This window comes from Ascaphus truei, chromosome 15 (genome assembly GCF_040206685.1).
Source record: "Ascaphus truei isolate aAscTru1 chromosome 15, aAscTru1.hap1, whole genome shotgun sequence".
Lineage (NCBI taxonomy): Eukaryota > Metazoa > Chordata > Amphibia > Anura > Ascaphidae > Ascaphus > Ascaphus truei.
In genome coordinates, this window is record NC_134497.1 from 16,949,684 (window position 1) to 16,963,995 (window position 14,312).

Below are 14,312 nucleotides of genomic sequence, written 5' to 3' on the forward strand. Positions count from 1 at the left end.
GCGGGCAAGATGCACTCGCCCCAGGTGAGGGGGTGAGTGTATTTGGTAAGCCCTGTGTATATCTATCCATCCATCCAGCCATCCACCTCTCTGTATATATGGGATTATATGCCCCGGGTGTCTGGGCTGCTCATTACTCACTGCTCACTGTTCCTCCTACACATCTTGTTCCATGTGAGTCTCAGGCCCCTATAATACACGGGTGACATGGAAAGCTTCCAATTTACATATGTGAATGGGAGATACTACCCCCCCCCCCAAATCTGCAAGTCTGTTCCTCAGTGAGTGAGACTGCCCCCCAAATGAGCAAGACTGCCCCCCCCCTCAATGAACCAGACTACCCAATAGAGGTGGTTGTTGTCACATACATGAAGTGTATTAACAAAATACATGAAAGAAGCATATTTCCGAGAGAGAGAAGAGCTGATGTTGTGACGCTGGAGGGTGGGAGGTTCAGGGGAAGTGTGATGAAGTCCAGATATAATCAGACATTGCCACTGGCGGTATAGACCAGAAAGTGAATGTCCGTGGCACTGTTAATCCATCGGTGCCACGCGCGTCATCTGTACTTCTTTACTTAAAGGGGGGTGGAGTCATGGAAGCACTTCCCAACAGAGGTGGCAGGGGTTAATTTAATAAGGGAATTCAAATATGCTTGGGATCGACAACATGATAAAGCCAAATACCAAATAGGGTCTCAGGTTTTATAGCAGATAGGTAAATGGTCCGATTAGGTGTTTCTACATATTATCATTATCCTTTATTTGTAAAGCGCCAGCATATTTCCGAAGCGCGGAACAGAGCAGGGGTGGGCAACTCCAGCCAGCAAGGACCACCAGCAGGTACGGTTTTAAGGATATCCCTGCTTAGTCTTCGACTAAACTACCTGTGATGAAGCAGGGATGACTGAAGTTGCACCCCTCCCCCCTCCCCCCTGCACGCCCTGGGGTACAGTCACATCGATGACATAAACTGAATGACAGTCAAAGAAGGACAGACAAGAGCAAACAGATCCAGAAGGCAATGAGGGCGCTGATCCGGAGAGCGTACACTCTATTGTTCCTCCTAGATACACATATAGTGCATGTTTTATCCATCCCTTACAACAGGGGTGCTCAACTCCCGTCTTCAAGCCCCTCCCAACAGGCCAGACTAAGCACAGGTGGTTCAATCAGTCCCTGCTTCAGCACGGATGGCTCAATCAGTCCCTGCTTCAGCACAGGTGGCTCAATCAGAGGCTCAGTCTTTGGCTGAGATATCCATAACCACTGACCTGTTGTGGGGGGGAGGGGGGTGGAGGGCTGGAGTTGAGCACCCCTGCCTAACAAGCCTAACTCCAGCTGTAGAACAACTAGTTTAGGGTGTAATGTCACAAGACATCTGACCAGGGTCACCACCCACAGCGGAGCTACAGATGGGAAGATATGGTGTTTGAGCACAGCCGTAAATTCTCTTACCGCTGTTGGCGTTCACTTGCATGTCATACGACTCCTTCCAGAACTGGTCCAGCGGCGTTCCGTTGTACTGCATCACCTGGGCACTGGCATTCACAGAAAAGGTCTTGGCTTCGAAGGTCTTATTGCAAACCCGAAACAAGAGGTTGATGGTCTTCCCAACCAGTGGTGAGTCTTCTAAGTTCAGAAAGACATCGTAGTCCCGAGATACCTCTGGTACCCGAGAAGTATTCGGGTGCCCAGTGTTCATTTTGCTGGCCGCTTTTTCAAATATCGACCTCTCCTGATACGATCCTATGAAACAAAAGCTAAATTTTACAGAACCATCCAAGACCAGAAGAGCATTGCGTGTCACACACACACACACACACACACACACACACACACACACACACACACACACACACACACATAAATATGTGTATCTCGAAAGCTCGCAAGAATAAAAGCCTTTCGTTAGCCACAGAACGGTATAGTCTATTCGTTTTTGATTTTATATATATATATACGTGGGTGAGTGTGAATTTATTTGAAGTTATGGTGGTTGAAAAAGGCGATAAGAAACTTCCACCATATAGCTATATATATAGCCAGTACAACCAACCTCACACTAACAAGACCCATCAAGGTTGAAACATGTCTTTGAGAGGTTCCTCTGACCAGGGTGGCTTTATACATTAGGCCGACTAGGCACAGGGCCTCGGGCCTACGAGCCTTTTAGGGCCTACAATATTTCACTTGAAAAAATACCTAAACAAAAAAAATCACAAAATAAGAGAAAACAGCAAAATTTCATTGAAAATGCCTTCGAAGTATCGATACCTTTAAATATCGAAACCAAAGTATCGATGCCAAATATCGCTAGCATCGAAAGAAACAAGCAAACGATGAAATTAGCATGAAAATGAGTAAACATATCGGACACACAGGCCTCTAGAAATAAAAGTGCCTGGGGCCTACGAAGGTATTAAAACGGCCCTCTCTCTGGCTTTGCATATAATCCCATGCTGTGCTTAAAAACTTTGTTACCAGCGTGCACTAGCTTATAAGGGTTCCATGTAAAAATGGTTTTCAGGCAAAAGGTGACACGGTGTGCTCATTTGGATGTCATTTCCCAGAATCCCTTGCTGCAGTGGAAGCACTGTATGCTAGGTGATAATGATGAAAGGCAGGGTTGCAGACCTGTCTAAGACATGTGAATGTGCTCACAAGTAATATTTTTATTTTGTATATATATATATATATATATATATATATATACATATATACATATATACATATATACAGTGTTCGACAAACCTATACATTTGCTCGCCCCGGGCGAGTGGATTTAACATCGTGGCGAGCTCCTATTGGCCCAAGCAGCACACGTGTGGTACTAGGTGGCGAGTAGATTTTTTTGTTCGGCGAGTAGATTTTTTGGTGATTTGTCGACCACTGCATATATATATATATATATATATATATATATATATATATATATACTGTAGATTTGCATTCTGAATGGCAGTGTAATCAGTGACCTTCTCTGTACTTGTACAGATCTGTGATATCGTCCCTGTCGTTGGTCCCCACACTCTTCGTGCTGATGTGTTTCCCAATGGCGCCCGTGTCAATTTTTAGTTTCTCTACTCCCTCTTCCCGGAGGAGCCAATGAATACTGTCCCCATTGACCTCCGCGTACACGAAGGGGACATCGTATGGCACCTCCAGATCCCCTTCTTTCACGGCTTTCACAGATGCTGGACCACAGCAATAAGTCCCTGAAATCAAAATAAACGTAATCAAGTCCAATGCGACACATACACGGGAAGCCACGTACATATATATGCGACACATACACGGGAAGCCACGTACATATATATCACCAATGTGATACATACATGGGAAGCCACATACATATATATCACCAATGTGACACATATACAGGAAGCCACGTACATATATATTATCAATGTGACACTTACATGGGAAGCCAAGTACACATACACCAATGTGACATACATGGGAAGCCACGTACATATATCACCAATGTTCACATACACGGGAAGCCACGTACATATATATTATCAATGTGACTCTTACATGGGAAGCCAAGTACACATACACCAATGTGACATACCTGGGAAGCCACGTACATATATATCATCAATGTTACACATACACGGGAAGCCACGTACATATATATCACCAATGTGATAAATATATCAAATGAGGCATCTATACCCAAAGCCTTAAAATACTCGTCCCGACATAAAGTGTTTAGATGAAGATATTTGGCCCATATTTACTAAATAATACTATTCCATTAGAAAGTTTCTGGTGCTGAAAACACACATTACCATCCATTCAAGTGAATTGGCTACAGTGCGTGTGCCGCTGCAATGACATAGCAGCATTGAGTAAATATGGGCCACTGTCCTGGGCTGAGATGAAATGTGTGGGATTGTACCTCCACTGAGTTCCTGGGGCGTAGCGTCCAGCACCTGCCATCCATCGTATCCTGGGCGGAGATCCTTTCTCGCCATCCAGCACTCATCCCAGACGTGAAAATTCCTGCAAACGGCATCTCACTTATTTCTCTTTATTCCTTCTTTGGAAGCACTACCTGACACTAATACACTAATATATAAAGTGTTCCTCGTGGGTGTTAACTGTAGCAGTTAAAAATGTATTTTTTTTACAGGTTTTTCAAATGGATAATTTTTTTTATTGCCCATTGACTGATAATATATTAATTTATATCACTTTAGGGTACAGATCAATACATTATTAGACCAATAATTTGTTTTTAATTGCTTGCTTTGTATTGAGTGTGATTTTTTCTATGAGTGTTTATTATGTGGATGTAATTGTTTGTCACTTTGCTGCATTCATTTTAATTTTTTCTGCGATTGATTTTGTTTTTTTAATTAATGATGTCTTGTGTTGGGTGATGCTTTTAATGGTTGTGGTGCTAAGTTGTTTTATTAATTAATTGCTTTGTTGGTTAATGTTTGAATTAATTCCTTGTTGTACTGGTTAGTGCTTTTATTAATTGTATTTGTTGACTAGTGTTTTAATTTATTTAATTGGGGTGTTTAGGTGTTTTGAAATGTTTTATTATTGTGTCTTTTGTGTATTAATGTATTTTGATTAGGGTGCCCATTGAGTGCTATAGTGGCTTATCAGGCCTATATTATATGGTTATGATGTACCACTATGACATTCATTGGGTACAGGGTGGGTATAGTGGTTCCAGGGTGGGTGGGTAGGACTTCCGGGTGGGCAGTGGGGCAGGGTGAGTTAACCCCTAAATTACTGTAGCAGTTATTAATTGCTAAGTTGATTAAGGGGCTAGGGAACATTAGAATGTATTTTGCCATGTACTCTGTATGCTTTCTGCCAACAGAGGACATGGACCTGCATTAAGCTGACGAGGACGCCCGTCACATTGGCTGGGGTAAGTAGAATAGCTTTATTTACTTTATTTATGCTTCATGGCTAATGTGTTTAATAATGGGCAAATAATTTATTATCCATAGCTGGATAATAGTTATTTTGGCTTTTTCTGTACTGTATGTGTTTTGGTGGGGGGGGTGGAGATTGAAATGTAGGATATGTTTTATTTTTACATACAGAAATGGTACCTCAGCCCTGCGGGGACCCATGGGGACCACCCGAGGACCCCCGGACGTCCACGAGGACCACTTGAGGACACCTGCAGGGAAGAACTGGGTGCCCCACAGCTGTGGGGGCTTGGGGACATGCAGGGACCACCCAAGGGCTCCCAAACACCCGTGGGAACCACCCGAGGGCCCCCACACCCCCGTGGGAACAACTTGAGGGCCCCAAGACACACATGGGGACAACCCGGGGACCCACAGACACCCACAGACACCTGTGGACCCCACCTGGAGGCCCACGGAGTCTAGCGAGGACCACCCGGAGGCCCCCAGTGGTGCACTGTGGGGCCTGCAGACACCCGTCGGGACCACCGGGGACCCCCACCGGCCTGTGGTATTAATCGTGTGTGTAAAAAAAAAAAATGGTTTTATGGGGGGGCACAGGGGGTGGGTGGGTTGTGTATTAGATATTGTAATGTTTATTGGGGCCCTGGGAGGTGGGTAGTTTGGCTGTTGTGAGTATTTTGTTATATTGTGGGTAGCGGGGGTGGGTGAAGGGGGTAGTAGCCCCAAGGATGGGTGTTTAGGCCTTGCGGGTGGGTTTAACCCCTTCATTACCATAGGGGTATTTAACCGCCCGCTACCTATGATCCGCAGCGTCTCACCACCTTCTTGCCAACTTTTTGTGGTGGGACGACCTGGAGAGGAATTCTCCATTCTAGAGCGGCGATCAGCTGCGAGAAGCTGATCGGGGCTACCAGAATACAGTGAGTTGGAAAAGCTGGCAATGAGTGGCGAAAAGTGGCTTATCGCCGAGCGGTCGGCGTTTTTTTTTTCGTGAAACAAACGGCGATTTTTGCTCTTATCGCCAGCTTATCGGGGCTTACTGAATCGCAGTAGGCTTTTTTGCCGATAAGCTAGCGATAACGGTTTATCGCTGCTTACTGCATGAGGCCCATAATGTTTATTATCCTATCTCACTTACTGCATGAGGCCCATAATGTTTATTATCCTATCTCAGTGCATCTCCAGTAACAAGCACGTTAGAATTCCACCTTTCCAGATATCTAATTGCAATGTCTTCTTCACAGCCAAAAAAGGAGCCACCCCCCTTTCCTCAATGTCCCGTCTCACCAAACACTGTCTCCTGCCGCTGCCTTCAGCTTCCTCCCAGTTTCATCGTAATACTCGTCAACGGTGAGATTGCAGTTGGAGTCATGGGCAGACTCAAAGTTTGTTACGACACGAGTTGGGATCCCCAGGAATCGAAAAACTGGAGAGGGAACCAGAACACAAGGATTGAGTTGGACCAGATAAGAGGCAGAGTTCGACTCTTCCACATGGTGGGATCTTTATTTTTCTTTATTGTGCCGTTTTCGGACATAGTAGCATGAGATGAACCCTAGAGACCTCCCATCCGTTTCAATCCCAAGGACCTTGTGTACACGCATGGAAACGTTTTACCTGTGCACATGACTCCAGCCAAGACCCAGCACTGTCCATATCTAACGGCTCTACAGCCACTCTTCTTCCAGAGCCGGAGTATGGTGACACTTCCATTCCAAGTACTCGGGTTAGCGCCATTCCGAAAGAACTCTTCCCAGCAGCTCTCCACCACCCCGCGGTCATCATTGGAATTGATCTGCATGTGATACGGGTAATTAGTCATGTGAGAAAAGACACAGGACTCAGATGACACACTATTAAGATGATCCTTTATTTGAAAAGCGCCAGCATATTCCATTGCGCGGTACAATGGGGGTTACAGAGTTATGTATATTACATAAACATAAACAGTTACATATAGCTGAGGACAGACAGATACAAAGAGGTAATGAGGGTCCAGCGACAGATACAAAGAGTAAATGAGGGTCCAGCGCGTCAGAGCTTACACTTTAGAGGGAATGAAGGATAATGTTGAAACAAGAAGGTAAAGTGGCTGCTCATTGTAGGATAAGGTGTGACTCAGGTTAGAATATTGTCCAGTCTGATATCTAAAGCCATTAATGTTTTTTTCTTTTAGGTCGGGGGGGGGGGGTATATAGGTGTTACATAGGGTGGAGATTGGTCCAGCCACGCAGCTGGTCCTAATGGGGTTGGAGGGGAAGGGGAGTTTGCTGACTTAGCTGTGAGTAGGTCATTGGTCACTTTGGTTAGTGCTGTCTCGGTGGAGTGTAGAGGGCGGAAACCACATTGCAAAGAGTCAAGCAGGGAGTTGGAGAAGTGTAAGTGAGTCAGGCGGTTGTACAGTATGCAAGTCACACGTCCAGAAAAGCAAAAACCACATAGTACTCACCATCTTTTAACTTCAGTTTACTAGAGAGTTAATTATGGATGGCTCACCATGGCGGAGATAATTCTGCTGATGTACACGGGGTCTCCTCTTTTGGAACAGTCTGTTGAGGGATCGTTCAGGAACTGCGGGCTCATATCTAGGATCTTCAGGCAGATGTCGCCCACGCCATCTTCAAACTAATACCCAGAGATCAGGAATCAGGGGGGGGGGGGGGGCGTAGGAGAACTTTACATTCCTCGTTTCTTATTTCTTCACTTTATCTTCTCAGTAGTTAGGTGTGTGAGTTAGACAATCTATCTGCTTGCCCCGACCTCCAGCGTCACTAGGGTCCCCAGTCTCCCGAGAATTCAGTAAACTCCTTTTTTTAACGTCTACTATTATCAGAAGGGTTGGTGGATTAGAATCCTAGTTTTGGAAATACTACACAATATAATACAGCTGAACCCCCTTATAACGCTGTGCTTGGGGTCCAAAGAATCATATCGCGTTATAAGCGGATCGCGTTAGAAATAATGTACAATTGTATGCATTGTACAATAAAGTATTTTAGACACCAATAATAGTGTTGTAAAGTATTTATAAATACGAAAATTGGGAGCCACCCTTGCATCGCGCTATAAGTGGATCCGCGTTGTAGCGGATCGTGTTATAACGGGGTTGAACTGTAGTTGTCTGGTGCGGGTTAGTGTTGTTTTTAGATACTATACTATAATTGGTTTCAATTGTAGCATGGCATAGATCCAGAGTGGCCAACTCTAGTCCTCAAGGGAACCAACAGGTCAGGGGTTCCGGATATCCCTGCTTAAGCACAGGTGGCTAAGTCATTGGCCAACTCCAGTCCTCAAGGGCCACCAACAAATTAGATGAGGAGGATACCCCTGCTTCAGCACAGGTGTCTCAATCAGTGGCTCAGTCTTTCTCTGAGCCACTGATTGAGCCACCTGTGCTGAAGCAGGGATATCCTGAAACCCTGATCTGTTGCATTCCCTTGAGGACTGGAGTTGGCCAATGACTGAGCTACCTCTGCGGAAGCAGGGATATCCAGAACCCCTGACCTGTTGGTTTACCTTGAGGACTAGAGTTGGCCACCCATTGCATAGAACACCATTCCTGCTAAGTGCAGTTACCTCCATCCGTGTCTTATTTCATTGTGAGCTTGTTTTACATAATGACCCACATCCCATCAATATTGCTTAAACTACAGAATATATTGAAGGATCCAATACCTGTCCGAAATTCCAGGGCATACTTTGAATACAGTCTTTGTTCCCCGTATACATAAAGCCGTGTTCGTTCATCACGTACTCTTGCCTCAGTTTCTCGTTATCCAGGAAGACATCATCATCTGGAAGTGCATACCAAGCACAAGTACAGATTCATCTCCGGATTCAAACCGGTAACCCCCCCCCCCCATCTCCATTAATCCAGTGGGACAGGATCTATCCCGTCTAACAAAGGACAGAGGTCGTCATGTCTATGTGAATGGCTAAAAACCCCAAGCCACAATGCTCTTCCTATTCTGGGAAAAACAAAACATACTGTATCCTCTAATCATGAGCTGTTTGGGGTTTTATGGAGATAATGAAGGTAATGTAGTTAAAGCTTTGCTGAGTCGGACTTCCTATATTCTATCATTTAAAGCTTAGAGAACAGAGCTCAGGTAGCTGTGCTGGAACACTTTCATTAAATCTGCAACCCGCCCTACATAATAAGGGACATACGTGTATTAAATGCCATCGGTACTGCAGACCTGTATGTGTCTGTCAACAGCAAAGACAATAAGTATTGTTTTACTGTGCAAATTATCATCTTACAGAGAGTTAGCAATTTCCTCCTCCAAAATTACAGTGTTTTAATCATGTGTTTGCTGCTCTGAGGGTCTCACTGACAGGTCAAACTGAGATCAGTTCCCCTGTACTAATAATAATAATAATAATATTTTGTTCTTCTATAGTGCTGCTAGTTTTAACATAGTGCTTTACAGAGATGTTTTGCAGACACAGTCCCTGCCCCATAGAACTTACAATCTATGTTTTTGGTGTCTGAGGCAAAGGGACATAAAATGACTAGCCTAAGGTCACAAGGAGTCGACACCGGGAATTGAACCAGGTTGAAACTCAGTGCCAGTCAGTGTCTTTACTCATTGAGACACTCCTGCCCCCTGTAGTGAAACACTTTCACACCATCATCCATATATCTAGGCCCCTCCGATTATTCTCAGCCACCCTCAAAGCTCTTTACCTGGGCACCAAGGGTTAAACAGCAGGATAATATCTCCCAAGGAGAAGGTTTGAGATGTCCCCCCATACATCCCGTGTAGACAGAGGCTGTAGCGTCCGATGTAGGCTGAGGCTGGGCTACAGATTGTGATTGATAAAGCACTGAGATGATCTCCACTTTCCACTTGAGCACTCCAGGACTTCTTGTCTTTGAGCTTGGACACCGGGAACTGGATGTTGGCCACCGAGGGGCATGAAACTGCGAGAGAGAGTCCAACACATGAGGAAAGGCAGTGTGTGTAGACAGGTTGAGCTGAAGTACGATGCTGACCTTTGTGAGTGGAGGGTTGGGGAGGGATTCATACCTGGGTGTCAGTATGAGGGGAGCTTGGCTTGGACACTCTTACCTAGTTGTGCTGTGAAGTTCAGGTTCTCCAGCTTCTCGTCCTTCCCTCGACAGCGGAACAACAGCTTGACTCCAAAAGACTGCCCCCTGCGGAGAATAAGCTCCTTGCCCCAGATATCTTTTGTCCTGTGTTCTGTCCCATTCTTGGTCTTTTCAAAGTCCGTGATGGAAAGTGTCGGCGCTATTAAAAGAGTGCGGGGAAGAAGCAGAGAGGCGAGTGGCAGAGGGACTGGGGAGAACTTTGCTGTGCTCACCGTCTGAACCCTATGAGCTTCAAGGGCCAACAGTGTAGAACTGCACCATGCTGGTTACTTTGGTAAGGTTCGAGTGCCCACAATTATATTACCAGCATCTCATAATAAAGTACAAAGTCCAGATTGCCCCCTCCTGAGTCTGTCTTTGTGCTGTGATGGTAAATGGGCAAGTTCAGGCTGTGGTATACCCAGCAAGAACAGCGTAAGGTGGCTGAAACATCCATGAAAAACGAGCTGATACTCAAGGTGTAACCTACACCAGAGGTCCTCACAAAGCCCCAACAAGGATATCCCCACTACAGCACAAGGAATGAAGTCAAAGACTGAGTCACTTGATTGAGCCACCTGGGCTGAAGTAGGAATATCCTGGTTGGAGGGGAGGGGGTCTTGAGGGCTGGAGTTGAGCACCCCCGAGCTACACAGGAAATTAGGGCAAAGTCGTCCATGCAGGATCTGGAAATGGACCTCACCTTTTATACACCATTGGGAACAACTGCTAGACTGAACGAGGCATGAGCAGACCTGGTCACCTCCAGATGAATGTGAAACAGCCTTAAATTAATGCAAAGCGGTGGGGACACCACTCTTTTGTTAGAGTTACCATAGGAAACACCGAGGGACGTTGTACTTCTGAGTGGGGCTGCGTGTGTGCCTCAGGCGTGATCGTTAATCCATTGTGCAGCAGGAGCCGGCACCCGGCAGTATGGTAGAGCATCAAAGCATTATTATCTGAGCAGCATTGACAGAACCAGACTTGTATTAAAAACAAACCCTACAGCACTTCCCAGGAGAAATACCCCTCCGATACATACAGTATATAATCAAGAGATACATGTGGTGTGAAATATCAGTGTAACAGGTAACAGAAGATAATGGTACTCACGGAAAGACATGATCTGCCGCTCCGTGCCTGCTCCCGTGTGCTCTGGTCCTTGGGAGTTTTGCACACAGCAGGTGTATCATTATGGGATGAATCAACAGCTGCAGCGTTATTGAACTCCTTCTCCCAAAGCACCTCCTACGCGTCTCTGCCCTGTCCTCCTTAGGCTCACAGATATTTGCTAACTTGTATCAAGCCCATTAAAGCGCAGAAAATTCTACGTCACGGCTTGTCCTGGGTCTGACTTCTCCTGGCAAGGAGCTAAATCAGGGGCAAGGAGCTGAGGAACAGGGCCTTCCCATCCACTGTATGCCATCAAAGGCCTGTGTCCTCATCGCTGAGGCAAAGGGCCCATCACTAATCTGTCTATACACTCACTGTACTGTCTATACACTCACTGTACTGTCTATACCCTCACTGTACTGTGTGTACCCTCACTGTACTGTATATACACTCACTGTACTGTCTATGCCCCACTGTACTGTATATACACTCACTGTACTGTCTATAACCTCACTATACTGTACATACCCTCACTGTACTGTCACTGTACTGTGTATAGCTTCACTGTAGTCTATACGTCACTGTACTGTGGATAACCTCACTGTACTGTCTATACACTCACTGTACTGCCTATACACTCACTGTACTGCATATACTCTCACTGTACTGTCTATACCCTCACTGAACTCTATATACACTCACTGTACTGTATAAACACTAACTGTACTGTATATACCCTCACTGTAATGTCTATTCCCTCACTGTACTGTATATACACTCACTGTGCTGTATATACTCTCATTGTACTGTCTATACCCTCACTATACTGTATATACCCTCACTGTACTGTATATACCCTCACTGCACTGTCCATAACTTCACTGTACTATATATACCCTCACTGTACTGTCTATACCCTCACTGTACTGTCTATACCCTCACTGTACTGTATATACCCTCACTTTACTGTATATACCCTCACTGTACTGTATATACCCTCACTGTACTGTATATACCCTCACTGTACTGTATATACCCTCACTGTACTGTATATACCCTCACTGTACTGTATATACCCTCACTGTACTGTATATACCCTCACTGTACTGTATATACCCTCACTTTACTGTATATACCCTCACTGTACTGTATATACCCTCACTGTACTGTATATACCCTCACTGTACTGTATATACCCTCACTGTACTGTATATACCCTCACTGTACTGTCTATACCCTCACTGTACTGTATATACCCTCACTGTACTGTATATACCCTCACTGTACTGTATATACCCTCACTGTCCTGCACGGAGTGCATAGAATCCCTTGGAACGTTGGCTTCCTCACTCTCTGCCCTCAGTATGGAAACGGACAACCCAATCTCCCCCGTACGGCGCCAAATCACCGCTGGGCGCGGCCTGTTTACTTTCATCTGCTCGGTATAGCGGACGAATGCAGGATGTTGGACCAGCGCCAACTCCAGAACGGAGAGCCCTGGAATCCGGTGACAGCATGCGTTCTCCGTCACCCTCACTTCCCCACTTATTCAATTCACCGGCACCCAGCCCCTACCACCCTCCCTATGCCCGCGTATGGGCGGGGGTATGCCCAACCCACGTGTTAGTTTTTCTACAAACTTGGGTAAAATGCAGTGAAAATTGCACCATTTCACCACTTTCTAAAAACACTTGGAAAAAGGCGTTGAAATTTCACCCCCCCTTTTTTCCTAAAGAAAACAAAAAGAAAACGAAACCGCGTCCCGTTGGCAGACCTCTGGTCCGTCACGGTGTTCTCTTTGTGCCCCATTTCTCACTGTGCCGGGCGCCAGCACGCGATGACACGGTTATAATTGCATGGAAATTACGTGTATACAGTTAACCGCACACTCAGTGAATGCCAAGCTCGTCAAAGCCTCATGTTTTACAAGACACGCCGCACGTGCCTCTGGGTACAGTTCCGTCTGCGTTAGGTGTTCCTCGCACACACACTTCTGTATCGTTAATCTAAGTAAACATGTACATTCTACAAATGAGTGAGGAGGATCTGGGCAGCCTCCCAAGGCTCCGCCGAAGGCCGCCGGCATAACACTGCTTGACAAGGCTCAGGGGCGAGGAGATCGCTGGGACGAGAGCCAAGCACAAGTCTCAGTAACCGCTGGGGAATTTGCCCAGGGTGCACAGATACAGGGACGCTGTGGCATTAAACCTGATTCTCTGGCCATGTGGAAGGGACGGTCTCCTTGTCCACCGCGGAATGTACCGTGATTGTGCTGCGGTAATGTGCCGTAGGGCACTGAAAAAAATCGAGCCCGCAAATGTTTGCAGTGCTGTTGAAGCACTTGCTACGCATTAGATTGTAAGCTCTTCAGGGCAGGGACTCCTTTTCCCAGTGTGACTTATGTTTAAAACAAAGAACAAAAAAAAGCCCAATGCCATTTTCAACATGACAAAAGCACACAGCAAAATACTTATATATTCTATCAAAAAAAGGGTCATTTAGTTTAACCCTTTGGCCAAAGCGTCGTAAGCCTGTGAGCCACATCACTGGTCCTAACACTACCAGATAAAATACTAATACACCTATACTAGGATTGACTTATGTTTTAAAGCGTTTGTACCTATTATGTATTATTATTATCACGTCCCGTGTGTTACCGCCCTGAAGCGCGATGTTCCTGGACGGAGCTATATAAATAAAGGTATACACGCACATGAAATAAAATATAGTAATCCACCGGTGAGGAGATCAACCAGGCATCCGCTATGAATATATACTATAATAAATATGTAAAATATGCATAAACGAGAGAGAACCCCCTTACACGAGAGCAGCCACCCATCTGAATCAACGTCAGCGTTGTGTGTATGAGCAAGCCCCATTCAGGATAATGACCCCATGCTTGCACGGGCTGCTATGGGTGTAACACTTTCTGCCCAGTATATTCCTCTTGTTTGGGGCCTACAAAGGTGAAACTGCTTGTAAAAAAAAAAAGAAAAGAAACGAGATTACATGAACAGGTTTCCTCTGTCAGTGATGCTAAAAGGTTCCCAGGTGGGATAATGCCATTATTATGATTTCACAGCAAGCGGGTGAGTAAGTGCATCACGTACAGACGGGGCACACCTGTGAAATGTTAGTGCCAAGAGACCCAACCTCATAAAACCTCTGACTGAGGGGGAGGGGGAGGGGGGG

At 45.6% G+C, this 14,312-nt stretch overlaps 1 protein-coding gene across 1 annotated transcript in view; it reads right to left on the reverse strand.

Moving 5' to 3' along the window:
• The window catches only part of LOC142466615 (protein-glutamine gamma-glutamyltransferase 5-like), a 30,084-nt gene extending 18,809 nt beyond the window's left edge, over positions 1–11,275 (reverse strand). Inside the window, exons 1-10 of the mRNA XM_075571834.1 lie at positions 11,118–11,275; positions 9,982–10,161; positions 9,597–9,833; positions 8,582–8,700; positions 7,403–7,531; positions 6,524–6,701; positions 6,194–6,332; positions 3,907–4,010; positions 2,978–3,217; positions 1,458–1,748 (exon numbers count right to left, since the gene is read on the reverse strand). Of these exons, the coding sequence (XP_075427949.1) occupies positions 1,458–1,748; positions 2,978–3,217; positions 3,907–4,010; positions 6,194–6,332; positions 6,524–6,701; positions 7,403–7,531; positions 8,582–8,700; positions 9,597–9,833; positions 9,982–10,161; positions 11,118–11,127 (1,627 nt within the window). The 5' untranslated portion in view covers positions 11,128–11,275. The remainder of the gene's footprint in view (positions 1–1,457; positions 1,749–2,977; positions 3,218–3,906; positions 4,011–6,193; positions 6,333–6,523; positions 6,702–7,402; positions 7,532–8,581; positions 8,701–9,596; positions 9,834–9,981; positions 10,162–11,117) is intronic.
• Positions 11,276–14,312: the final 3,037 nt, after the last annotated feature.